The sequence below is a fragment of the Sphaeramia orbicularis genome, chromosome 20 (assembly GCF_902148855.1).
Source record: "Sphaeramia orbicularis chromosome 20, fSphaOr1.1, whole genome shotgun sequence".
Classification (NCBI taxonomy): Eukaryota; Metazoa; Chordata; class Actinopteri; order Kurtiformes; family Apogonidae; genus Sphaeramia; species Sphaeramia orbicularis.
Window position 1 is genome coordinate 23,743,450 of NC_043976.1, and position 24,914 is coordinate 23,768,363.

At 38.3% G+C, this 24,914-nt stretch overlaps 1 protein-coding gene across 1 annotated transcript in view; it reads right to left on the minus strand.

The window, feature by feature from the left end:
• The window catches only part of LOC115410891 (early endosome antigen 1-like), an 88,055-nt gene that overhangs the window by 50,801 nt on the left and 12,340 nt on the right, over window positions 1–24,914 (minus strand). Inside the window, exons 3-9 of the mRNA XM_030122715.1 lie at window positions 24,070–24,140; window positions 23,132–23,156; window positions 22,015–22,109; window positions 18,551–18,668; window positions 16,915–17,094; window positions 16,506–16,763; window positions 9,895–9,978 (exon numbers count right to left, since the gene is read on the minus strand). Coding sequence (XP_029978575.1) covers window positions 9,895–9,978; window positions 16,506–16,763; window positions 16,915–17,094; window positions 18,551–18,668; window positions 22,015–22,109; window positions 23,132–23,156; window positions 24,070–24,140 — 831 coding nt within the window. The remainder of the gene's footprint in view (window positions 1–9,894; window positions 9,979–16,505; window positions 16,764–16,914; window positions 17,095–18,550; window positions 18,669–22,014; window positions 22,110–23,131; window positions 23,157–24,069; window positions 24,141–24,914) is intronic.

The following is a 24,914-nucleotide window of genomic DNA, read 5'->3' on the forward strand; positions in this document are numbered from 1 at the left end:
GTAATATGCTAACCCAATCAGCTGGCTGCTGTTTGCCGACAGTATAATCAACATATCGGCCTAATGTCATTACAGCTATATGAGAAATAATATTGCGTGAAATTATATTGCGTGGCGCGTGCATGCCTGTGTGGTGCACACATGAATAAGCTCACATGTTCAGATGTATATATTCCTATCATGTTCCACTCCAGGCATAGACACACCTGCACATGATGACATGTGTCTAATATTACATTGTAAATGACACATCCTTGAAAGGAGACTCTTCCTTTTGCTTTTCTTACAATATAGAATTTTTAAAAACACTAGTAAAGAGAAAATATTTATGGTGATAAATTGATTACCTGCTAATACTGATTATATAATAATTCCTGATTAATAGCTTTTTTAATTGTTTTCAGATTTTAGGAACTATAAATAGATCTTGTTTAGCGGTTAAATCAATTAAGATATTTTTGATATTAAAATTAGATGTTACAGTAGCACAAGACACAGTCCAAAGAGGCCAGAGAGAAGATGCTCTCATACACACACAGATATTTGCATATTCACACACAAAGATTGCTCGATGGCTTTGACACCAAAGGATATTAGTTAGTGTGTGGCTTCCATATCCTGAATGCATAAGGCCACTGATGGCCTCTATTGATGGACACTGGCGTGAAGCCATCACTCAAGTTATGGAGCTTTAATTGGAGACAGCATAAAACGATAAACCAAGAAACATGCATGGCTGAACAGCCCAATGTAAACCATTAATCATAGCACAGGCAAAGACAAGTGGCCGCCACATACACACATGAAAACACACAAGAGGGTGCACACCAGCAGAGAGACACACATACACACACACCTTGCATTTGTGTGCATATTTTCTCTCTCTCTCACACACACACACACACACACACAAAGCGTGGCAGAGACAAGTGTCCCAGTCACATATTCTCATGATAGATGACCCATTTAACTTTGATTTCAGAGAGAAATGAGCTCGCCAGCGATACAGGGTTACCACACGCACACACACACACACACACGCACTTTACTCAACTCATTCATAATACACAGATACCTTACATAGGCTACATTTATGAACTCAGTGTACGTTTAGTTTATATGTAAATAACAGCTAGCATTATCTTGTAGAAACACATATTCATGCCTTCTCTCTTTTACTCTCTCGCTCTGTCTTTTTCATGTGCACCCACAGACACACTGACTGTACCACTAATTTGCATGTGAAGGGTTATAATATGGGGATGATTTGTGATGTAAGCAATCAGAAGTGAAGTAATTCATCAGTAGCAGTGTCGCATACAACACACATCTCCACTGGTCATAAATACAAATCCATATGTGCTCGCACATACACCTTGTAAAATCTGCACCATCCCACAGAAGGGAGAATAAATCAGTAGACCAGAAATTTTACAAGAACTAAAAAACAAACCACCTTTCACACTCATTAAAACCTCAAATGTAGGAAATAAGATCAAGAAATAAGACTGTAGTTCACTCAAAACTAATTTTTTAATTATGTCATGTGCATGAGCAGCTGTATCTTGATGAATTTGTTCTGTATAAATTGATGTATGATATGATTTTATTGATCTTACCTTGGAAATGACCTAATTTGTGTATATTATAAAAGCAACTTCACAAACATGCAAGACAACACAGTAGGTAGATTTAAAGCTACAGAAGGAGAAGAAAACAATAAAATTTACATCTTTCTTCTGCAGCTTTGTCCTCTCTGCCCTAATCAAAAGACTAAGCATAAATACAAGTGATGAACTAATGCTATTTCACAGTCCAATGCAAAACAGAAGAGACTTCCATAGGTTTCTGTAGCCACAGCGATCAGTAAATACAGCTGTCAATCACATATTTACTCCCCTACTTGGCTGAAAACAACTGTGATTTGCTCAAATCAGAATTGCAAGGTAAATTTTTTACACTTTGAAAACATAAGTGGGTAGGATTGTTGTTTCCCCTCGGACCACTTGAGTTACAATATGCTGAAAGGTAATTATGGAATTTTTGCTCAAAACACCAAACACTGCAGCTTTAAGAAGTGAAGTATATTTGGAAAATAACAAGAAATAAGAGATAAAACATGTTCTGGGTTCTTTGAAAAACTTTAAAATCAAAGATCAAGACCAGAGCATCTGCAAATAATGTCTATGAGAACACATTAATGAAAGCCCAGTAAAATGTTAGGTAAAGGTTGGGAAGTCCTAGAAAAGATGCAGATATTTGTTTGTAAGATAAAAACCAGAAGAGATAGAGCTGTGAGTGACTGAGAAAAGTAAGTCTGCTGTGAGGAGAGTCTTCAAAAGATTATTTCTAATAAAAAAATAAAAAAAAAACTTGATCAGAGTTGAGATCAGATTCCTAGAAATACGGTCTGTGTGAACATGTAAATAAAATGCCAGTGAAATGTTAGGGAAAGGCAGTGAAATCCTAGAAAAGATGCAGAATTTGCTCTGAGATAACAACTAGAATAAACAGAGATGTGACTGATTCAGAGGAGTGAGGCTGCTATGAGGAGTTCCTAAAAAAGCTGAATTCTCATGTTAAAATGGAAATTGAGAAGTGACTGTTGTTTTGACTGGAGTGAAAAGGTTATTCTTCCAACAGGAAATGATTAGAAGAGCTTGAAGCGTTCAAGGTCTCAGTGTCACTGGGTTAAACACTCAGTAGGCTGACATGGAACCAGAGCAAGAGAAAAAATAAATTGCAAACATTTCTACTCTTGTCTGCTTGTATCGTCTCCTTAATGTTTTTTGTACAAGAGTGCGGCTGCTGCCAAATACGCAAGCATTTCTGTTCCAGCTTTGGTCCCAAGAGCAATTAGTTTTTGCAAAGTGATAATGCTGTAACCAAGTCCTTTTCTTATTTAGTCCAAGATGGCAAATGTTAACGCCTCACAACCAGTGCACCCCGCCACAGTCACTGTCCAGTGACATATGAGATAGTGTTGATATTTAGACAGATGGATGGTGCATTAGAAGGATAAAAACCTTCCAAATACACACAAACACATACAATAAGCACACACACACGTTCCATACAGCAGTTGCAGCCCCTCAGCGCTCCTCTGTCCTCACATGCTTGGTTTCCTCATCTAATTGCTGCCATTCGTCAGTGTGTGTGTGTCTGTATGTGCATCTGTATGCCAAGTGCTCCTGTACTTTGTGTTTTTGTGCTTCTTTCGTGATTCTGTCACTGTGAATTTACAAACAACTGTGGTGAAAAGAGAGAAAGTAATAGATAATCAGACGGACAGGTAAAAATGGAAAGACAGAAAGAAGCAGACAGAGGGAAATAAAAACACACCCAACAACACACACACACAAAGCTGTCACAGTGCCATAGGGCATACTAAACCTGTCAGCATTTAAGCCTGCTGGCTTGTATTCGGGCTTGCCAGGTGAAATTAGTCTCACATAATATGCCTGCCTCTTTACTGAAAACAACAAACACCCACTATAGTTAACCTATATGTTTTAAACACCATCATAGATGTTAGAAAAGTAATAGCGTTACTTATATGACACCTTTAAATAACAACAGTTCATAAATAGCTTTGACAGACAAAGCATTAGCAGGAAACTCAGAAGGTACAGAAAGTACAAAACAGTGAAGAGAAAAGAATGACAATGTTAAGATATCAGTAAAATAATGGCAAAATGTGAATGCAGACTGCAAAATGTCAATGTAGATAAATAAATGCATGAATAAATAAAGCAAAAAACTGAATAAACAATGACGTCATACCACATTAAAAAAAATAATAAAGAAAATTAAAAGAATAAAAGCAGTAAAACAAACAACAACAGAAAATAAAAAGCAATACAACCAAAAAAAAAAAAAAAGATCACAGGAACAAAAGGCCAAAGGAAGGAAATCAGGAATGGCATGATTGGGGTGCTCAGCTGAAACAATAAAAAATCTAGGATTTGTAGTTTTTGGATATCAGATAAACAGAGATATACTGTATATACACACACAAGTCCAAAAAAATAAATAAATAAAATAGAAATAGAAATAGAAGTTAAAAAAGGAAGGAAACAGGCACCCTCTTCCTTGATCATGAGCTTTTGCAGAAACCACCAAATAATACTTGCTTATTGTGGAGCTAATCAGTGACACAAACACACCAAGGTATCAACAAAGCTCTAAATGCATAAAACAAGTTAATTGGAACTTAAGTTGACTTATCTCTGATTCAGACATCTCATATCTAAACAAATGAGACTGATTGCACTCTTTTAGGCAATCATAAAAAAACAACCCAAAAAAACTGGAGTAAAGCTACTTATATTTTGTGTGGCCTGTGTGTCTTTGAAATTATGTCTACGTGATGGTGTGTCTGCGTATGTTTAATGAGAAAGTCCATGTTATTAGGTTTTTTTTTTTCTTTGATTTGTGTGTGCACATGTGCGTGTGTGTTCAACATGATAATTTGTCAGTTTATGTTGTGAGGGGGCTAAACAGATAAGCAATCCACAGCTCAATCCTTCATCCTGCTCTGATTATAAATCAGCTGGAGCTCTCAGAAGCAATCAGCAAGAGCAATCTGCAGCCAGCACAGACACCTTATCAATCAGAGGGGACCATCACACTGTCAAACACACACACAGAAATGCACACTCACCTATTCATATGGTCCTACACACACAGCCACATACACACAGACAGGTACGTCACAATTGTAATTTTACATCCCCACCCTGCAGCCTTTTTTCCCCCTTTAAAACTTCCGTCTCTTTTCTCTCTCTCTCGCTCTCTCTCTCTCTTTTTTTTGTCTTGTGAAACAGGATCACAAAGTCGCAACAAGACTTTCATCCAGCTAGCTGCCTGGCGGCCACGGAACACTGCAGCGCAAGACACATCACTCCTAATTACAGTCTGATATTAATAACAGAAAAAAATATTAATCTTGGAGGTAAACACTAAGCCGCTTAAAGGAAAATTGCAAATAAATCAGATTATCTTATAGAAATATCCTCCGAATGGGCCGAGGGGGTAATGAGAAACCTGGGCCCGACCGCTCTCTCTCTCTCCCTCTCTCATTTCCCACTCTCCATTCTCCTGCAGGATAGAAAAAGGTGTGACTGTGTGTACGTGTCTGGATGTGTTTGTGCGCACATCTGTGTATTTATAAAGCCCCGCTCTTTTACCACCAGCATCACCTCCCTCCTTCCCTCCCTCCCCTTCTCTCTCTCTCTCTCTCTCTAGTGCTGTATTCATTTTTCACCTCCAATTTTATTTTTTCATCAGTCGGGGGGCGCCGCCGAGCAGATTCAATTAGGTTCTGTGATTGGGCCGCTGGCATTCAACGGGGTCATGGAAAGGTTAAAGAATTCAGTGGCACAAACATGATTATGGCTCTGTAGCATTTGATCAGAAGTAAGGTTTGTCACAGCAAAGTGGAGCCCCTTCTTTTTCTTGCACTGGGACCACCAGTTTGGCCCAAGTGTGATGTGAGAAGCTGTTCCACGTGTTGGTTTACCTGATTCCACTGAATGGTAATTACATGCTGAAGAGTTTGGAAATGGACAGATATGCATAAGTGCATATGTGGACACAGGTGTGGGATGCTACTACAGCAGCAAGCGACAAAGCACAAAATATATATGCAGAGGAACATCATTCTCTCTCTCTCTTTCTTTGACCCACACACACACACACACACACACACTCACACACTTACAAGTTCTGAGACTAGCAGAGTAATAAAGCCCACCCTTGCAGTGAAATTAAAGCTAGTCAATGACACTGCATGCTGAGTACACACTAAATCATTTTTATACCCAGATGAAACAGCCAACACAATACCAGCTCTGCATGTGTATCCAATATCACCTGGAGACTATGAAAAAAAAAAACAACAACTAATCAAATATCATATTGGATGTGTGAGATGCATGTCAGAACAAGAGATTAATACTAAATATAGGAAATATAGTACAATAACACTGTGAGATCTTTTTATATTCAAAATGACCAGACAGAGAGCACATTATGAGATATTGGATTGATAAACAGGCTGGGATGCTGTTGTTCAGTGAATATAATAGAACAATAACGTTGCTCCTGGGTTAGCAAAGATTGCATTATGATTTTAATGTGTTTTACAGACACAGGCCCTTCACTGAGAGGAAATTATGTCGATAAATAAGCAGCCTCAGATTTTAAAACAAAGAGAATCATAGTCAATGAAAACATGTGAGAATGTGGAATGGTGTTTGGTTATCACTGAATATCTTTTACTACACACACACACACATGCATGGGCGTACACACTCACATATGCACATATTGTGGCATATAGTGAAGCTAGAAATATAAGCTTGAAGATTTCTCTTAAAATAATACACATACCTGTCACAGCTTTTTATTTTAGCGTAACCTATGATCAATGGAAGCAAAATATTAAATACAGAACAGCACCATAGCACAAGAAAAATGTTGTTTGTATCCCTCTCTTTCTCAGACTTATACAGTGTCTTTCATATATATTTTTTTTATCTCATATATTATATGTGTGCATATTCTTGAAAGTAGATTAACCTGCTTTTTGCACAATGCAGGTTGCAAAAAAGTTAAGGAAAAACTACAATTATACATACTAGAAATTAAAATATTTAAAATGTTACATATTGCAGAAAAATAAATTTAAAAAAAATAACCTGTATATTTGCAGGGTCAAAGTATCAGGTCACAGGTCACTCTACAATACAATCCATTTTTATTACAACGAACATTCTAAATCTGATTATATACTTGAATTGTAAACAAAAACAGGCAGGAAAATTAATATTCAGTCTCTAGGTTTCAGTATCATGAAATATCACATTGGTCTGGGTTGGTGCAGTTTTTTTTCCTATGCTTTAAAGTGAACTGCAGGTCCAGATGAAGTGAGTGAATGATTCAAAAACTACCTTACACTCAGGATCTTGATGAGTAGATGGCAAAATTTTGAAATGTTGTATGCAAACTATGCTTGGACATTTTTTTTTTACTTTGACTGTAAAGAAATAATATTCTTAATTCACATACTTATGTGTTTTATTTTACTATACGATATGAGCTATTGTGCAAACATTTTGTACTACCTCAGTGTGCTAGTGATGTTGCACAAGCATATATTACATAAACCAGTCTTGTAGCATCATTGTAATTTTAATTTTTACCAACTTTATGTTTGTTTGTTTGTTTATTGTTTGTACAGTTGTCATAAAACTTGAATAAATAGAAGTTTGAAAAAAAAAAAAAAAAAAACTATGCTTGGACAAAGCATTGTTTCAGCAGACCCTCAAATAATGCTGGAAGGTAAGTGTGTTCTTTATTTTATGTAGATTTTCCACAACAGTGTACATGCGTCAGTGCCACCACAGCAGTGTAAAACAGGTAAAACACTGACCTATACACCCATAGATATAACAAAGGTGAGATAATCATAACACAGCACACCTGGAGCATCCCTTCTACATTGATTTTGTTTTGTGGTAAATAAATATATACCCATCTAATCATCAAAACTGTTGCTGTACAGTTACTGGTTTTCCATCTCATGGACAAAACGCACAAAAAAAATATTTTAATAGAGCAGTGGTTCCCAACCTGTTTTGGCTCATGACCCCATTTTAACATCACAAATTTCTGGTGACCCCAGACATTCAAAACAGAGATTTTTTTTTTTTTTGCGAAAATTAATTTGGTTTTGATCCTGTAATAGTTTGCTATACTATGTTGCAAATAAACATTAATTTTAGAAGACATTTAGTCTATATAATGTATATCATTATGGACGGAGGCAGAAAAGCCAGGTGTAGATTACTGCACAGAGTGAGAACTTTAGAATTGGTCAGGATATGTACAGTCAGTCGAGCTTGTATTTACAAGGCTGCAAATTAATACTGAAAAAAACAATAATTCAAACTATGAATTATGAAAGAGCTGCAGCATCTTAAACCAATCACAATGAACATTTGAAAGATAAACAGTACCACAGTGCTTCAGTTTCAGCTTCAGAGTTTGTCATGTCTTTTATATATTGTGATTGTCTCTCTCAACTCACCATATGTTTTTTATTGGTAAGTTTTTTAATTTTTTATTTTCATCAATTACTACAAATTTCAGGTGATCCCATTTGAATTCCAGGTGACCCCACATGGGGTCCCAAACCTAAGGTTGAAAAACACTGTAATAGAGTGAACGTATCCATTTTAGAACAAGTAATCGAGCATCACTTTCTGCAGGCATTAGTTTATTTGAGAATAGCAAGCTTTAACTCAGTAACTTCCTCTAATGCAAGCAAAGATCCCTTGCAACTGTGTTTTGTCAAATGTTTTCAGAAGTCACATCTGTTTGCCATAACACAGCCATAACATGGTTAATATCTCAGAAATCTCAGAAGTACCCTTCACCCACTATGATCCTTATTTTCAAGGTTGCAATGCCTGCCAGTACCAATGCATATCAGCACAAACACATACCTAAATTCACCCGTGAGTAAATTCATTTTGACAGTGTGTGTCAATCACCGCATTTTGGGAGTGCCTGTCAATCATCTCCTTTCCTCAAATCACCAGAAGCCAAAGCCGTCAGGGAGCTTTCCCATCTGCCACTATCTGCCACTTCAGGTGAGGAGCACCAGCGAGAGACAACCAGTCAATAGAGCTGTTTGGTACTCCAGTCCCTTGCTGTGGCCTAATTGCTTGTGCAACACTCAAATATGTCCTACCCTTCCCAATTCTTATGGACCCCCACTCAAGTAATCCCCATTCTATACTCAAGAAGGGTATTTACATGCCCCACACTGCGGAGAGCAAACAAGCTCATTTAAAAGTTCACATGCTAATGTGTGACATTTAATCCAAACTTTACACGGGGAAAAGGACACGCAACAATAGATTTTGATTCCTTTCTTGTCCGTGAATCTCATCATCTTCCGCCTTCCATATTTATGAGTTGAAAAGGCAGGACACCTTAGAGGGGAATGAGGCAATGGGACAGGGAGTTTAATATTTGGAAATTGGGCTGGTTAGTGATATTTGTATTCTAGAGTGTTTGCTGATTTACACAAATTGATGCTTGTTCTTATTTCAATTTGCTCCGCAGCTGTTAAGTAATTTACTTCAATTAAGTGCGGTATTTAAGTACATCGTCACCAGAGTATGATATATGTCAACAGTTTCTCATTTTTAGGTGGTGTTGAGTTTTTCCATCTGTAGCTAATTATGTTAATTCTGCGAGTTGGCCGTTGTACAAATTTAAACTCATCACAGTTGTCTGGATAATTAACACTGAAAGTCTGTGTCTTTATACTTAGCGAAAAACTATTTCCCAAAGATGCACCACCATCTATCATTTTGATATTTCAAAAGAGGGGGAAATCCAAAAAGACTGTCAAATGGGCTGGTTTTGGAAGAAGTTATTGGTTGCTTGTGTATGTTTTCAGAGCTGACTGACTCACATAAACATATTCATAGTGTATTATTATCATTATTATTATTATGGATAACTTTTGGGTTTTATCTGCAATTAAACATTAATTTTTTTCTGCTTTTCAAGCAAATATTCACTCAGTTACAGTAGTTATACAATTAACTACTGGATATGTTTGCTTGTTCATTTATCTCCCCTCAGACATGGTATGAGCTAAAAGATAAGGTCAACATGCATAGACTCCCACGAGCAAAATGTGACTGATGAGGCCTGGTGTATTTTCATTGCATTTCTAACTTTTTGTGGACCTGTGGATTCTGCTTTAAAGCTGAGGAAAGGAAGGAGAATTATAAATGAACATATTCAAACCGCTGACACAATGCCGACAGGTTATAGAAAAGCAATGACATTTTTCTTATTATTTTCTTTTACCTGGGTGAGAAGAGTCTTCTCATTCTGTTGAAACTTCAACAGCTCCCTGCTCTGTCGCTCCACCTGCTTCTTGCTGACCTCCAACTAAAGAAAGAATATTGAGAGTAAAGGCTAAATATTAGAGAAATAATCAGAGACAAAACATTTTTAAAATTCCCTGTGAAACCCTATTGAAAGCAGACACACACAGATCGACCAGGACAGGCCAGGGATGAGCACACCCCATCTGATCTGTGGCCCGTTCATTCATTAGACCCATGCTCTCCCCTATTGATTTCAGCTTAAGTAATGAGAAAGCTTATCCAAAAATCTTTAGCATTTGGGCTCCAACTTAAGGGAATCGATGGGGCCATTTCCCATTTTGAACAGCACATACGCAGGGGTTTTATGTACGGTGAACGGGACAAATCCCGATGCTGATAAATCAATAGGCCTTTTTGTCGATGGACAGGCATGCTTGCACACACACATACATGCATACATGGACACACATGGCTGATAAATGGTATTTTTGAGGCAATTAAAGTGAGCTGTAAACATATGAAGGCCAATCAATTGGTCAGTGAGGTCTATTATCACGGCTTTAACACTGATTTAGAAGGGGCTTTAAGGAGCCAGCGGCTTTAAACGTGGCACAGTCACTTATGTAGATCAGCAGCAGCTAGAGACCTGCACAGATCAGTGGCACACTGTGCTTAGCTGCTCACACAACAAGATAGTGTATGTGTCACCTCTAAAGCATCTGAAAACCGCTGTAATACACAGAAAGAGAGGGAACTTTCAACATGGTAGGCAGTGCCAAGTGGCAAGTAAAGTGGAAATATCATTTAAAGACTTTGCTTCTTATTGGCTTTTGTTATGTTCCATTATTTAATCCAAATAAATATAGGTTATCAAGGGGAAAACATGTTTTTATTTTTGCAAAACATTTATAGGTAACATTTCTGCTACTTATCAAATCTTTACAAAGGACATAATCAGGCATGGCTCCAATATTAAGTTCCACTCAGCCACAAGCATGAAGAATTGTATCGTATGTTCTACGCATAATTCATTTTTTAAAAATGCAGTTTGCATTTAGGTGAAATAGGAGGAGGGAGGAAGGAGGAGGGAGCTGCATGCTGGACAATTCTATTTTAGCAGGGGTAGACAAGCTTGTTAGGAGAAAAACGAATACATCAATGCTGTCCACCCTCCGGGTTTCCCCCCCACTGCTTCCACTTTGCTAAAGGTGAGACACGTGCGTTAGCAAAGCTAACCTACAGACAACATTTCCCTGAGGTAATTGGTTCCGCATTAATATTCATTTGATTCTGTATTCGCAGGCTATGACAAGCTGCTGTGCTTTGATGCTGTGTGCCTAAGTCCCATCGTCGGCCACACAATGTTAACCCCATAACTATGAGTTCAGATAGACACACACATATTCAGATGTGTTTTTCCTGGTGACTAAAATACTACAGCGATATAAAAGTAAACTGAAACCTCCTCTCCCCTCTCAGTGCATTACTTTTGTCTTTGAGTTCTCTTATTTGGACTTGTACAAAGTGACCTGCTTTTTCAGTCTGAGTGATCTGGTGCGTGTGCATGTGTGTTGCTGAGGCATGACATTTCAATTGTGTGTCCAATCAAATTGGCAGAGAAGCAGTTGGGGAGCGACGAGGGGTGTGGGGGTGTTCTGAGGGTTGCTGACCAACCGTTACCATGGTGAACCACTTCTGTAAAAACCACCAAGGTCACAACTGCTGACCTGCAGCGTTATGGGACTTCTGAATAGCATACTGTGTATGGACATGAAGATTCTTTATTTCTCTCTTTTCCTCTATTTGTTTTACCCTAATTTCAAGTCCTGATTTCTTTACACATTTTCCCCTAGCTTTCTGTTTTGCCTCTTCTTTTTCTTTGTTTCTTTCTTCCATCATCTTTACTTATCCCACTCTTTGTCTGCTTTTCTTCTCCTCTCTCTATTACCACAGTTTCTTTATTTTGCCTTTCTCTTTTTTCTTTTCTCTCTTTTTCTTTCATATTTAAGATTGACTAATTGTACCATTATGAGACCTGTGGTGTTGCTGAATCCATTATGTATGGCCTGTGCTGGCAGTGAGTCTGAACAGAGCCTGTTGTGAGTCATTATAATTCAGTTTGCCAACACACAGCCATTGTGCTAGTATGGGGTTAGGGGAGATGGTATGATAAAATATTGAGGGCGAGCAAGGCAGCTGCAGATGCTAGCTGTCATGTGTGAGCGAATGAATGTTATGACAAGCATGTTTAAACATTCATGTGGGGAGGAAAGTTTAGGAGGGCTTTTCATTAACACCAATATGTCTTCGTCTCCCTGGTGCAGACACTGCTGGTGGAAGCATGACAACAACAGGGAGGAGAGGAATTAACATCTCGAGAGAAAACTGTCACAGACAGAGAGAGAGAGAGAGAGGGGCAGAGATACTCAATTCTGCACGTGAGCGTGCACAAATGTACACATTTTATATCGGATAGGTACACCATTGTATCTTAAATCAAAACATAAAAAGTGTTAAATGAAAGTGACACTACTTTGAAACTCTAACAGGCAGAAAAACAACTGCCTCTTAACTTTCTTTTGGTATTGTATAGAGTATTACACACACACACACACACACACACACACACACACATATATATATATATATATATATATATATATATATATATATATATATATATATATTAACAACAACAACAACACATATTAACAATGTCATCAGTGAAACAATTTTTCAGAGGCAAATATAGATGAAGGAGGTTTCTGCGCCAAACTTACATCACCCCCCTGCTTTTAGGCTGCCAGGAGATTTGACCTACTGGTAACAGTGCAATTTCTTGACACTTTAAAAAAAAAAACAAAAAAAAACTACAGAGAAGAAAACCTAAGTGTGGCATTTGTTGAGAACCGAGAAATGGCCAGTCTGTTTACATAACCTTGGCAAAGATAAATAAAGAGAAACTTTAATAGGTAGGGGGCTGAAATAACAGTGCTGTGGTAAAAGGGAAAAAAAAGAAAAAGAAAATCCTCACATTCTACTGAGAACTAAATTCTATCAGTGTCTGAACTATGAATGTGTAGCTTGTGATAAAAAGCAGATGGCATACACATTACCGTATTGTAGAATCAGAGGAACACATATTGTATTATGTTATTAAGTGCGAGCTATACTTAACTTAAACATGCACTAAAACTCCATCAAATGGAGAACAAAATCAATACTTGTAGTATGCTGATGATCTCATGAAGTCAAATCAAGGCAAAGGAGAAAAAGAGCATCAGGTATCCTTAACATAAGTGGCCTTGACTTGCAAAATGTGTTTGCATAACATGAGCTTTAGTTAATGTCATAAATGGCTTTAAATGCTGCAAGGTGCATTAAAAATATGCAGAGTCATCTGTTTTACTTACACCTTGATGCAACCATTTTGAATTAATCTAGTTTTCACTGGTCAAGCAATTCCATTTTGATATTCAAATTTGGTGTGTTTATGTATAAGCGTGCCAATGCACGTTCGTTCAAGACTGATCCAATCAGTCTTAAATTAGTTAATAAGCCAAGGACACAGAGGAGATGACTCAGCTGATGTGAGCATGAGCTAATATTAGCAGCTCACCCCTGTTCAAGAACCTATGCTGCACAGATTAGCATCCAGTGTTTGGGCTTCCTATTACAAAAGTGCCGGCTTTGAATGTTAAGCCCTGCAGTTTAGCTCCCCACACTGAATTCCATTAGCACATTAGCAAAGGTGCCATGACCTAATGCTAATGTTAGGTGAAGCTTTTTTTGTTAAATACTTTCATTCCATTTTAAGGGTACTCCTTAAATAGTTTTTATTAAAGACAAGGAGGTCTGGGCAAATATGATGGAAAAGACATACTGTGAGTACGTAGATTAAATTATATATATTCTAGTCAACACTTAAATTATGAATGTCATGTAATTCTCATGAAAAACTATCCTGTTACTTCTGACTGAAACCCTGCTACTGTCAGCAAAACAGACAAACCCAGAAACGCAGATGAACAGAACACTGTCAAAACTAATTCTCAACTACAAACTTCACATGACAAATTGCATTCCACACTGTTACAAATACAGGCAACGCATCACACACATGAAATACATACAAACATACACGGAAGTGTGCACACAGAAACTGGCTATTAATTAAAAGCCAGAGCATGCAGCTGACTCGGGGTGGGTGGTTTGCAACACCACAAAACTGGGAGACTTCCTGTAAGACATAAATCTGTTGTGTTCAGCCTCTCTCTCTCTCTCTCCCTCTCTCTCTCTCTCTCTCTCTCTCTCTCTCATATAAGCACAACAAAGACTGTCTTGTCTGGGTGTCTCCCTCCTTTTTCTGTCCTCACCATTCATTAGCAGCACAAGAAGCTGTGGTCACGTTTAAAGATGATCTACATTCTCTCTCTTTCACTCATTCATTCATTCCCTCTGTCTTATTCTTTCTTGTTTGCTCTCATTTTTACTCTATTTCTCCCTCTCCCCCCCGTCTCCCTCTCCCTCTCTCTGTCCCCCTGTCTCTCTCCCTCTCTCTCTTCTCTAAACACTGTCTCTTCTACGAGGCCTGGATAATGAGTGGTGAAGCTAAACGAGAGGAAACAAGGCTCACTATTAGGAGGGGAACGCTGACTGAAGGTTTTAAATAAACGGAGAGAACTTGAGGCCAAATTCTATTTCCAAGGACATAAACTAATGGAACAGGCAGACATTCTCTGAACAAATACAACCTCTGTTTAAACTACCATAATAGTTGTAAAAATATACATGTACATGTCATTCTAACTAAGAGACAGACAGGCAGCAGGCGAATAGAAATGCAAACGCATATATCCTCAAATATGCACACACAAAAACACTAACAACGTTTACATGAATTCAATACCACTTATTTCCCCTCAGTGTGGAAAGCCTATTACCTCTTATTCAATAACAACAATAAGGACATGAAAAAACATAAATGCTTGTCTATGTCACTGAAAACTAATTAGGCAAATGTGTTTTCTTAAGTGTCTCTGATATGCTCTCAGGCACAGAAATCCACACCCACATATAAACACACAGAAGCGCCCTCCCTGCTTCACTCTATGAGGTTAATTGGGTTATCTAGACTGATTAGCATAACTAATTAGGATCCTTGTTAAAGGATAAGTATTATTTATTCAATTAGTGCTCTGCGTGTATATATGAAGCTGTGCATGTGTTTAGATCCCCTTCGTCACTGGCACAAGTTCAAATGAAAATGAGGCAAAGCTAAGTAGGCATGAAGTGAGACCTGTGGGTGTCTGCATGTGTGTGTTCAGTGCATCATTTATCTACTCTGCACACACAGATGCTCACCATCAGGTGCCAGATACGCCATACTCTCACCCCCCCTCCAGCACACGCAAACACACATAGGCACACTAAGCCTGCCAGACTATAACACTTAAATCCTTCATCATCATCATTAGGCTCGTGTTCAGCATAATTAGCATTGTTAACCAGATGAGCTGAGTTGAGCCATGCTGTGCCAGTCAGAGTGGATGACATATGTCACCCTCCCGGCACCTTTCCAAGCTGGTGAAGAGGCCACTTGTCCCCATCAGGTGGGTTTATGGCACATTTGCATGTTTTCACTGATTGCTGACAGATATTACAGCAGCTGATCTTGGCAGCACATTCTAATGCAACGTGTGCAAAAATGTCCAAAGGGGTGATGTGATATCTTTTTAAAAGGAAAATAGTTTATGTGACACAGCTCCTGCAGTTATATTATTTAATGGAACAATACTGAGCTTATTTCACCAATTTATCCATTCGTGTTTGCAAATGCAGATGCTGCCTTTTGTTTGTGATGCTTAACATATGCTCTCGAGCCGACAGTAAACACGAAAAAAGCAAATCAACAACACTCCTCTAGTCTTTAGCTCACAAGTGAAAACTCACAAACACACTCCAACACTCACAAATAACCAGAGAAGGAAAATGAAAGCGAGAGAAAGAGAGAGGGAGCGCTACATTTACTGAAATTAAACATTTTCTCATCAGCCTGAGGGTGCAGCAGGCCCACTAATGTATTATTCATCCCCACTTCACAAAGGAACATTAATCAATTATGAAGATATGAGGATCTTAAAGTATAGAGGAGAGACGAAGAGCGGCCCGTTCGTATTAATATGCGGCCGCAATCGTGCGCCCCCACCCCCCGCCCCCGTGCTCCTCAAATCAATATTTTGCAGATTAATTTGGAGCGGTTGTGGCGAGATGGCAGGATGGAAAGAAGGGAAGAGGGGGAGTCGGGTGGAGAAGAGGAGAAAGTGTCTGAGGTCTGAATTAAGGTGAAGTGTTTTTGTTGTTTTTGTTTTTTTTTTTAACAAGTCTGTCAGTGCGTGTACACGTGTGGGAGGATTTTGTTCTGTCTTGCTGAAAGTAAGTCCACTCAAGTGAATACAGTTAATCATAAAAACAGTAGGAATTTTAAAAAGAAAAAAAAAAAAAAAAATTCTCTAAACACCATCATCATCGTCGTCATTTTAGCATGGTTAGATACAAGAGATCAACTTCCTATGCTAATACACCCACCTCCAAACTCAAAGCAGCTGCTTTTTTAACAGTTTCTCTGTGGGACCTCTTCTCCTCTTCGAACTCTCTTTTCCACTCTTCCTCACACCTCATCCTCTCCTCCTCTCTCTTCTGTTGCTCCTGTCTTTGCCTCACTTCCACTTTCTCAAGCTTCTTTTCATATGTCAGTCTCTGTTCCTCCTCTCTTCGCCTCCATTCCTCCTCTTTTCTCCTAACCTCCTCCTGCAGCTCCCTCACTTGCACATTCAACTTGGAAACCTGAAGTCAAACAGAAAAACAGTGTGAAATGTGCAGGCGGCCACATCCATACAGTCTGCTCAACAAATCATGGATCAGGTATTTGCATGTACACTATCTAAAGTGCAAGTGGAAGTGTATCTGTGCAAGCGTATGTGTGGGGTCTGCCCACCTGAGCATCTGTATCAGCTCCCTCTTGTTGCAGCAGCTGAATGTTGGCTTGCAGTTTAGTGATGCAGATGTCTTTCCCAGCAATCTCCTTCATGTTGTCTTTTTGGATTTGCTGCAGACACGACAGCTCACTCTGTAGGTGCACCAGCCTCTCATTTCTTTCCAGCAGTTGGGTTGCAGTCTGGGACACAGAGGAGTTAAAGATAAATAAATAGGAAGCATGTTATTTAATAGCAATTGACTTGTTACCTTTCCATATGTAAAAATCCAAATTAAATAAAAATTAAAAAAAGAAAACTGTCATATAAACTATATTTTATTACCTTATATATAGAAACAAATATTGCTGTTCCTCAGCCAAAAGAGTGATTTATATCTTAAGTTACAATGATTTCAAGTAATTATGTTGATGTTGGACTAGTACAAGCATAAAGCACTGCAGCAGAAGAAAATACAGTTCTCATGTAAGCAAATTCACATGTTATTAGACATAATAAAAAAACACATTGACAAATGAAAAGGAATAAAATTAACACTGGCATCATTTTAATTGTAAAGGATATGCAATTATTTTAATTGGTCTCATACATGTCAAAGTCTGGGAATTTATTCAGCAGTTCACTTAATGCTAAGGAATGTTAAGGTTTTGAAGACAAAATTCTATGGCAATCACCAGAAGGCTGCGTGTGTGTATGTGAGTGTGTCAGCAGATCCATCCGTGCATCTGCAATGCAGACGTACTACTTAAACAGAAACACGGGCAGAATGAAAAAATATATCAACATTTGTTGAAAATATGATTAACAGAACAAGCTTCACTTATTCTACTTGTTTCTCTAAGGCTCTGTAATCACACAAACCACTAATTAGCGGCAGTGCAAATGAGTCAACTCGCAAACAGCGTAAACAAACAGTAACCAGCCAACACACACATAAACAACCAACAAGCTTGGGTTTACCACAAGCTCAAATGTACTATATCTGTGTGTGTTTATGTGTGCTTTAACCGTAAGCCACAGAAGACAGTAAAACAGCAGTGGGTATAATTTAGTGACACCCTGTAAGGAGGTGTGGGAAGGCCGTAAAAAACTCTCTCTTTTAATCCAGGCCGGCGACGCCATGTTTGTTACCTAGGGCTCTGAGATATGCTGGTAATTCATCACACACGCCTCAGCTTCCTGTTAAACCTGGCTGCACATGGAGCGCTTCCAGCACAGCTGCCAAACCAATATCGTAAAAAAGACTTCTCCACCTCTCAGACAGACTTCTAAACAATAACAAGCAGACTGCAAAAAAAAAGCCTTCAAAAAGTTGTTTAATTTTGCAGTCAATCTTAGACCTGTGCTGAAAAAATCCTGGAAAAATATGATCCAGGTTCAGTTTTAAAGAACTGATTTCAAAACTTTAAAAGCATTTTGAAATAAAATATTTCATTCATAATAGTGAGAGCAAAATGTTTTGTCATCTGAAGTCAGATAACAAATTTGGAAGCAGGAAAAATAAAATTATTTTAACCAAACTACAGCTGTGCTTCCACAAATTTTTCTAACTAAACAAACATTCATGTGCTGGGATGCTGTGGTATATGCTTTGGTAAATCGGAACAATGTGAAACGAGGTCAACTTGAGTGAATTACCTTTTTATTTTGTGCTAAATTCTCTTCCAACTCCCTCTCCAGATCAGAGATGATGATGTCCTTGGTTTGCAATTGGATTTTAAGGTCTTCTACCTCACCTGTAATGTCAACCAAAGAACTGGAACAATAGCAGAAACATAGAAAGAAAAGAAAGGAGAAAACAGGAGAAACAGGAAAAAGTAGAACACAAATTTGTAACAGGTATGTATAATTGTAGACACTGAATTTCAGATCAATAACAATTTATTTTCATGGTTTTACAAATAAATATTTTGTAAGTCATTAATTCAATCATGCAAATTTCACTGTGTATAGTTAGCATCACTGTGAGTTAAGTTACAGTGATGAAAGTATGATAATCAGCAATTTAATATAAACAAAAGCAGCCTGCATTAAACATCACTGTATTAAATATGAAACAATACACTTCATACAATGTTACACACACAATAACAAAACTTACCCAAAATTAACCTTATGTACTTTGACGAGATGACAACCTACGACATTACTTTGATATATTTGATGCATTCTAATACAAAATAAGAAATAAATAAGTGAGCACCATGCAGTGTGTATAAAATGTAATATGTGATTCATGAAGAAATCTAATTCAAACGGAGCAAAGAGATGCTGAGCCTGGTGAATTTTGTGCTAGGTGACAGCAACTGGAGCAGATATGAGTCTCTGTATGTGTGTGCTTGCTTGTGTGTGTTTCCCAGCGGTGAAAATACGTTAACTCTGCCCAGACACCTTTCTGAGTCACCAGTGACAGCTGTCACACACCCAAGATGGAAGAAGGGGGAAAAAAAGATCACACAGTGTGGTGCTGTTCACAAACACACTGCAAGGTACAAACACACACACAATCTCATATTTACCAGCCTCATGAGATGAGTTATTCTGATGAAACTTTGCGCAGATTAAAAATGTTAAACTCACATTTGATCAAGCGTGTCTGCACATTTGCACCAAGCAGGGAAGGAAAGGCAAGATTTGACAAAAGTGACATGTGAGTGGATAGAGAGTGCTGAGAGTTAAATCTTCCACTTCAGGAAAAAAAAAACAACTTTTCAGTCAAATGGAGTAAAAGCCACAGAAGAGAGTGTGGAAAAACTGACTTTAGATTATAGTTTGTTTCTATCTCTAGTAGATGGTGGGAAAGTATGTGTGCTGCTGTGCTATTAAATCACTTAATTTTTATTTCACTCAAAAGTACTGTTCTGTTGCTGTGCATTATTACTGCGCAGAACATTTCTCTCAAAATAAAGTCTGTTAAATAAAGAACCATCTGTACACCTAAATGAGGACAGAAACATACACAACATATGCATATAAACATGCAGACAAAGTCTATTTTTTCCCTAAAGATGTGCACAAATTCCAACCCTCGACTTCTCTGAAGGACAAAACCTTCCACTGTAACATTTTAACATGATTTTTCTTTTTAGGACTTGGGGGCGAAAGCACGGTCTAAATATTAGCAATTTCAAAACTTATTTCCCTGTCAGTTTGGTGGAAAAATACTTGAATCAGCCCAAATTTAGAAGAGATTCTTTGGAGACGAATGGTCTAAAATGGGAACAGGTTGAAAATCGAAAGAGGTGTTGAATGAAAGTAACTGCAGCCAATTTCATCCCTATTTTCACCTCCACAGTGGGGTGGTGGGCTTAAACCACTGTGTGTGTATGTGTGTGTGAACATGCATATGTGTGCTACAGAAAACCTTCACTAGTTCAGATAAGAAAAATAATTCTGTACTGCCTAAGTATTCAGTTTAAAAATGCAGAACTGCACACACATATGAGGTCAATGGAGATTTATTTATTTATTTTTTACCTAATTGTACATATGGTTCTATTTTTTACTCCACTAATGGATCAGAAACATGAGTAAATATTAAGTATCTTTCATTGTTTTTTGTTTGTTCCCTCAAAAATACATGCAACGCATTCTGATCTGTTATCTGCAGTTCAAATACAAATATATTCATGCCATATCTGGTGTGTGCATGGTAGGTAATGATTATGCATATAATAAATGAGCTTATATATTTCACACTGCTGTTATATACAATAGTGCAAAACAAATGACAGAGTGTCAAACCAACAGATGAACAGGGAATTCCTCTTTAGAGTCGTAAGTGTTATGATTACTGTGTGGACAGAGATGGCGGGGCGAATGAGCCTGAATGTGACTGAGGAGTGTGTGTGTATCACCGTTAAGTGTGTGTGATATTAAAGCAGGCTCTCGATTTCTCAAGCTGTCACTCAGGCCTATTAGGCAAGGCTAACAAAATTAGTCATGAATATGCAGTAATAACATGCAAATTGCCACCCCTTTCCTCTGTCCTGTGCATGTGTGTGTGTGTGTGCGTGCATATGTGTATGCCCTGAGGGTTATAGACATTGGCTCTGTAAACCTAATTCCTTCTACATCATTACAGCAACAAGACATAATTCATAAGTAAAATATAAACATGCATGCAGCCTGGCATACGTGCACGTGCACACACATGCATGCCCAGCAAACAGGTCCCCATGCTGCCCTGCTCACATGCCAGGCTAATATACTAGAGGCTGTAGTTAACGATTTCCGTGTTGAGAAAAGTGTGTGTTTCCAGTGCCAAGATTTTGCACAGGTTCGTGCATGAGCATAGACAAACATGTAGACTGTCTGTTGCCTCCATGTCCCCAGGGTGATGTTTGACACAGCCTGGGTGCTGCCACAGCAATTAACCTCCCTGTTAATGAGAAGAGCCCTGTCAAGCAGCCAGATGGCACCAGCTGGCACACTGCCATGTACACACATATGCACACGTGCACACATTCATATGCATGCACATATACACACATGTGCATATTCACAAACGCAATCCCATGTCACCCTTCTGTACGTCTAACTGTTGCTGGTTGTCAGCATCCCCTCCCTCTTTGCTTCTCTCCTGCATTGTCTTCTATGGCTTTCCATTCCCCTTTTCCCTCCCTCTCTCCCTCCATCTCTGGCAGCTGCTTATCCATGTCGCAGCACTGCAGATGTCACAACTCTCAAGCTGGGAAAACAGCGGGGGAGAAGAAGTGAGGAAAAGATTTGAGAAGAGAGAAGGAGTTTGTGGCATCTGCGCATTTGACAGAAAAACTGCCAAGTGGATAAAAGCTGGAGATTTATAGATCATTGATTGGTTTATTATATCATAAAATTAAGAGTGTTGAGATTTGAAACATTTTATTACAGGTCATAGGAATGTTAGAGGCTGTTTTTAGATCATTTTACATTTGGTATCATTATTCAGTGAGGTACGTACTGGTTCTGTCCTGCTGTGTACACACGTGTGTGTTAATGAGCATCACTCTCAGTACAGGGCACAGCCTGTTGTGTGTGCCTGTCTGCATGTCCACACAGCAGCCCACCATGCCCGTGTATTGATCAGTTAGTTTGGCTTAATAGGAGAAGAGGAGCCTGACCTGGGAAAGTCGATATGGAGAAAAAGAGACATATCCTCCTTCTGTCTTAAGAGAGAAGAGGAGAGAGGGGGAAGTAATGTGCATCTCCTACTGTCCTTGAGGAGAAGAAAATGAAAAGGTAAGAGTCAGGAGACTGTCTGGAAAACAGCTGGACAACACACAACAAGCATAGCCACAAGCAAAACAATAATGGAACAATAATGAACCTCCAGTTTCCCCAAACCTAAATATATTATTAGTCTGTTAACAAAGAAAAGTTTGGAATTTTGAATTAGAACTGCTTAAGTACACTGAGGGGTACTGCAGGAATGTGAAATAAGTTAAGTTTCTACCTTTCCCAAATGAGAATTGGGATATTGTGTCAAAGCTTTTTTTTCATAACTAACTTTCAGCATTTGACTGCTTTTGGCAAAGAAAAACAGCACTCACGTTAACTCAAGTGTAAAAAAAAAAAAAAAAAAAACTCTGCAGGAGATTATACTAAGGGAAAATAATTAAAAAATTGGAGGGAGATGGAAAATAAAAAACTGACACCCACTCACACATCAATACATCGATAGATCAATGTGTGTGTGTGAGTGTGTGTGTTCTGTACACCATTTGAACAGAATTATATAAATAAATCTGTAGATAAACAAAAAACCAGAGGAAATGGGGAAGCAGATAAAAGACTTAGGTTTTACCATGCTCACGCACACACATACACACACACCTGGCTGAGTGATGCTACCCTGGAGGGTGGCTTCAATCTGATGTGTTTAATGTTGACGCTGGTGGCAAGAAACACACACACTCACCCGCTGTTTCAACCTGCCTGTCATTTCATTTCATGAGACCTGATTTACTCATTTCATTTATTTCTTTTTTTTTTATTATTATTATTATATGCACAGCCATTTAAAACGCTCAAGGTGTGATGCAAATCCCCATGTCTGTGACAGCCAGTACCCAAACTGAGGATCCATCATGCCCTTCAGTGCGTTTTACAGAAATGGCAAAGAACCCTGTACAGGCACGAACTGAATTGTGCCACATAGTGCCAGACCACGCATTTCTACTTGGTTGGGTGCTTTAATTGCACTGTGAGCTGTCAAACTACTGACTGGTTACTTCATACCATATTTGGATGCCTTCGTGGTCTTCTGAAAAACAAAAACAAATATTGACTGCAATAATACCCCTATGTTTGGAATCAATTGATTTATTTTATGACATCGCAGTAAACATTATAATGTCAACTCCTAGTATAAAGTATTTGACAGATTTCTCTGACTTTCCTCAGTGCAAGAAGTCAATTCCAGTTCAGGCGAAGGAGTAGCTTTACACTTTATGGTAGTTACTTAGATGTATTCAATTTATTTTAAAGTTTATTTGGGAGATTTTAGAGCTGGATGTGTCTCATCTGTCTTCAATGCATCACGCTTCTCATTGTGCTTGGCTGCACTTACTACATACAGTATCTTAAGCTGAGTATATTGAAATTTATCATCAGGTAACTTTTGCTCCAGCGAGCACTGGAGATTATTGTAATTCAACTGATTTTCATATCAAAATTTTCCCTGGTCTGGTGAGTCCAGGAGTCTAGCTATCGATGGAAAAATGTGGAAAAAGTACATATTTATGAGCATGAAGATTTAGATTCTGAAAATGCCACTTTCATTAGTTTTGTCAAAAAGTACAAAACTTAAAATAAAAATATGTCTTTCCAGAAAAGCCTAAACTAGAAACAGAACAAGTCTTTAGGGGCTTTGGAGCACTGCATGGTGGGAAATATCATATAGGGATTTGCATATTGCCATGGGGACAGTGGTGTTACAGCGACTCCCCAAGGAGCTCAACTTCCCTAAGGAGAGACAGAGTCCCTGAGGCCAACTCTGTTACCTTTCTCTACACTAGTGTCTTGAGTATGTATGTGTGTGGTCCATTCATGAACTTATTATAAAGGAAGTTATTAGTTATTTGAGTCAAGAGTGAACTTTTCTCAAAAACAGTGTTGATGAAGAGGGAAGCTGAGACATAATCATGAGTGAGAAAAATATGTCTGTGTTTCTGTACCTGTGTGGGGTGTGTGCTGGGGGTCCGACAAGCTCATCCAGGGACAAAGGCCTCACCTCTGCCTTAGACACCTAGAAGACACGCAAAAACATGTCAGATATTCAGTGGAATTGTACTGTTCGTCTAATTATAAGTGTTACAAAAGAATCATATTCCATTTTAGACAGATGTATGTCTTTAAAGAGTAAAAACAACCTTGCTGTTCTTCTAAAAAATGTCCCCTGTAGCCGCTTTGGTTCCGTTTATTAATTAGACACTACCGAATAAAAGAACATAATTTTGTAGTGAGTGATTTTTACAACTGTTAACGCTGATGAGGTTTGACAGCACACAGTAATAACAGTGTGAAAGTGTGACACCCTGACTAATTGCTCTGGATTTGCACCTTGTTGACCACGACAACATGACAACATGATAGTGTCATGGGAAAATTGAAGAAGAAATTTTAAAAAAGAAAAAAAGAAAAAAGCACACTGAAGAAACCTTTATGGTCCAAATGTCTCTGCTTTCAGCTTCATTTATTTTCAAAAGAGGATCAACTGTACGCGAATCACCTGATTCAAATCAGCTCCAAAGCTGACAAGATCAAATGAAGAAGACAGCAGAGGGAGAAAAATACAACTGAAATCTGAAATATGATTATTGTAATGATTTAATAATTTGGCTTTCATCCTTAGGGATTTTAAAGACATATTTGATGCAAAAGTAACACAGAAGGTCGCATGCTCTGAAAGGAGGACTTTGATAGAAGACTGTACGTAGGCAGATAAAAGTGTAAACACAGACAAACACTCAGTTCTTTTGTTCATCCTCAGATTAAGATCAACTCAGTGGTCTCAGATAAC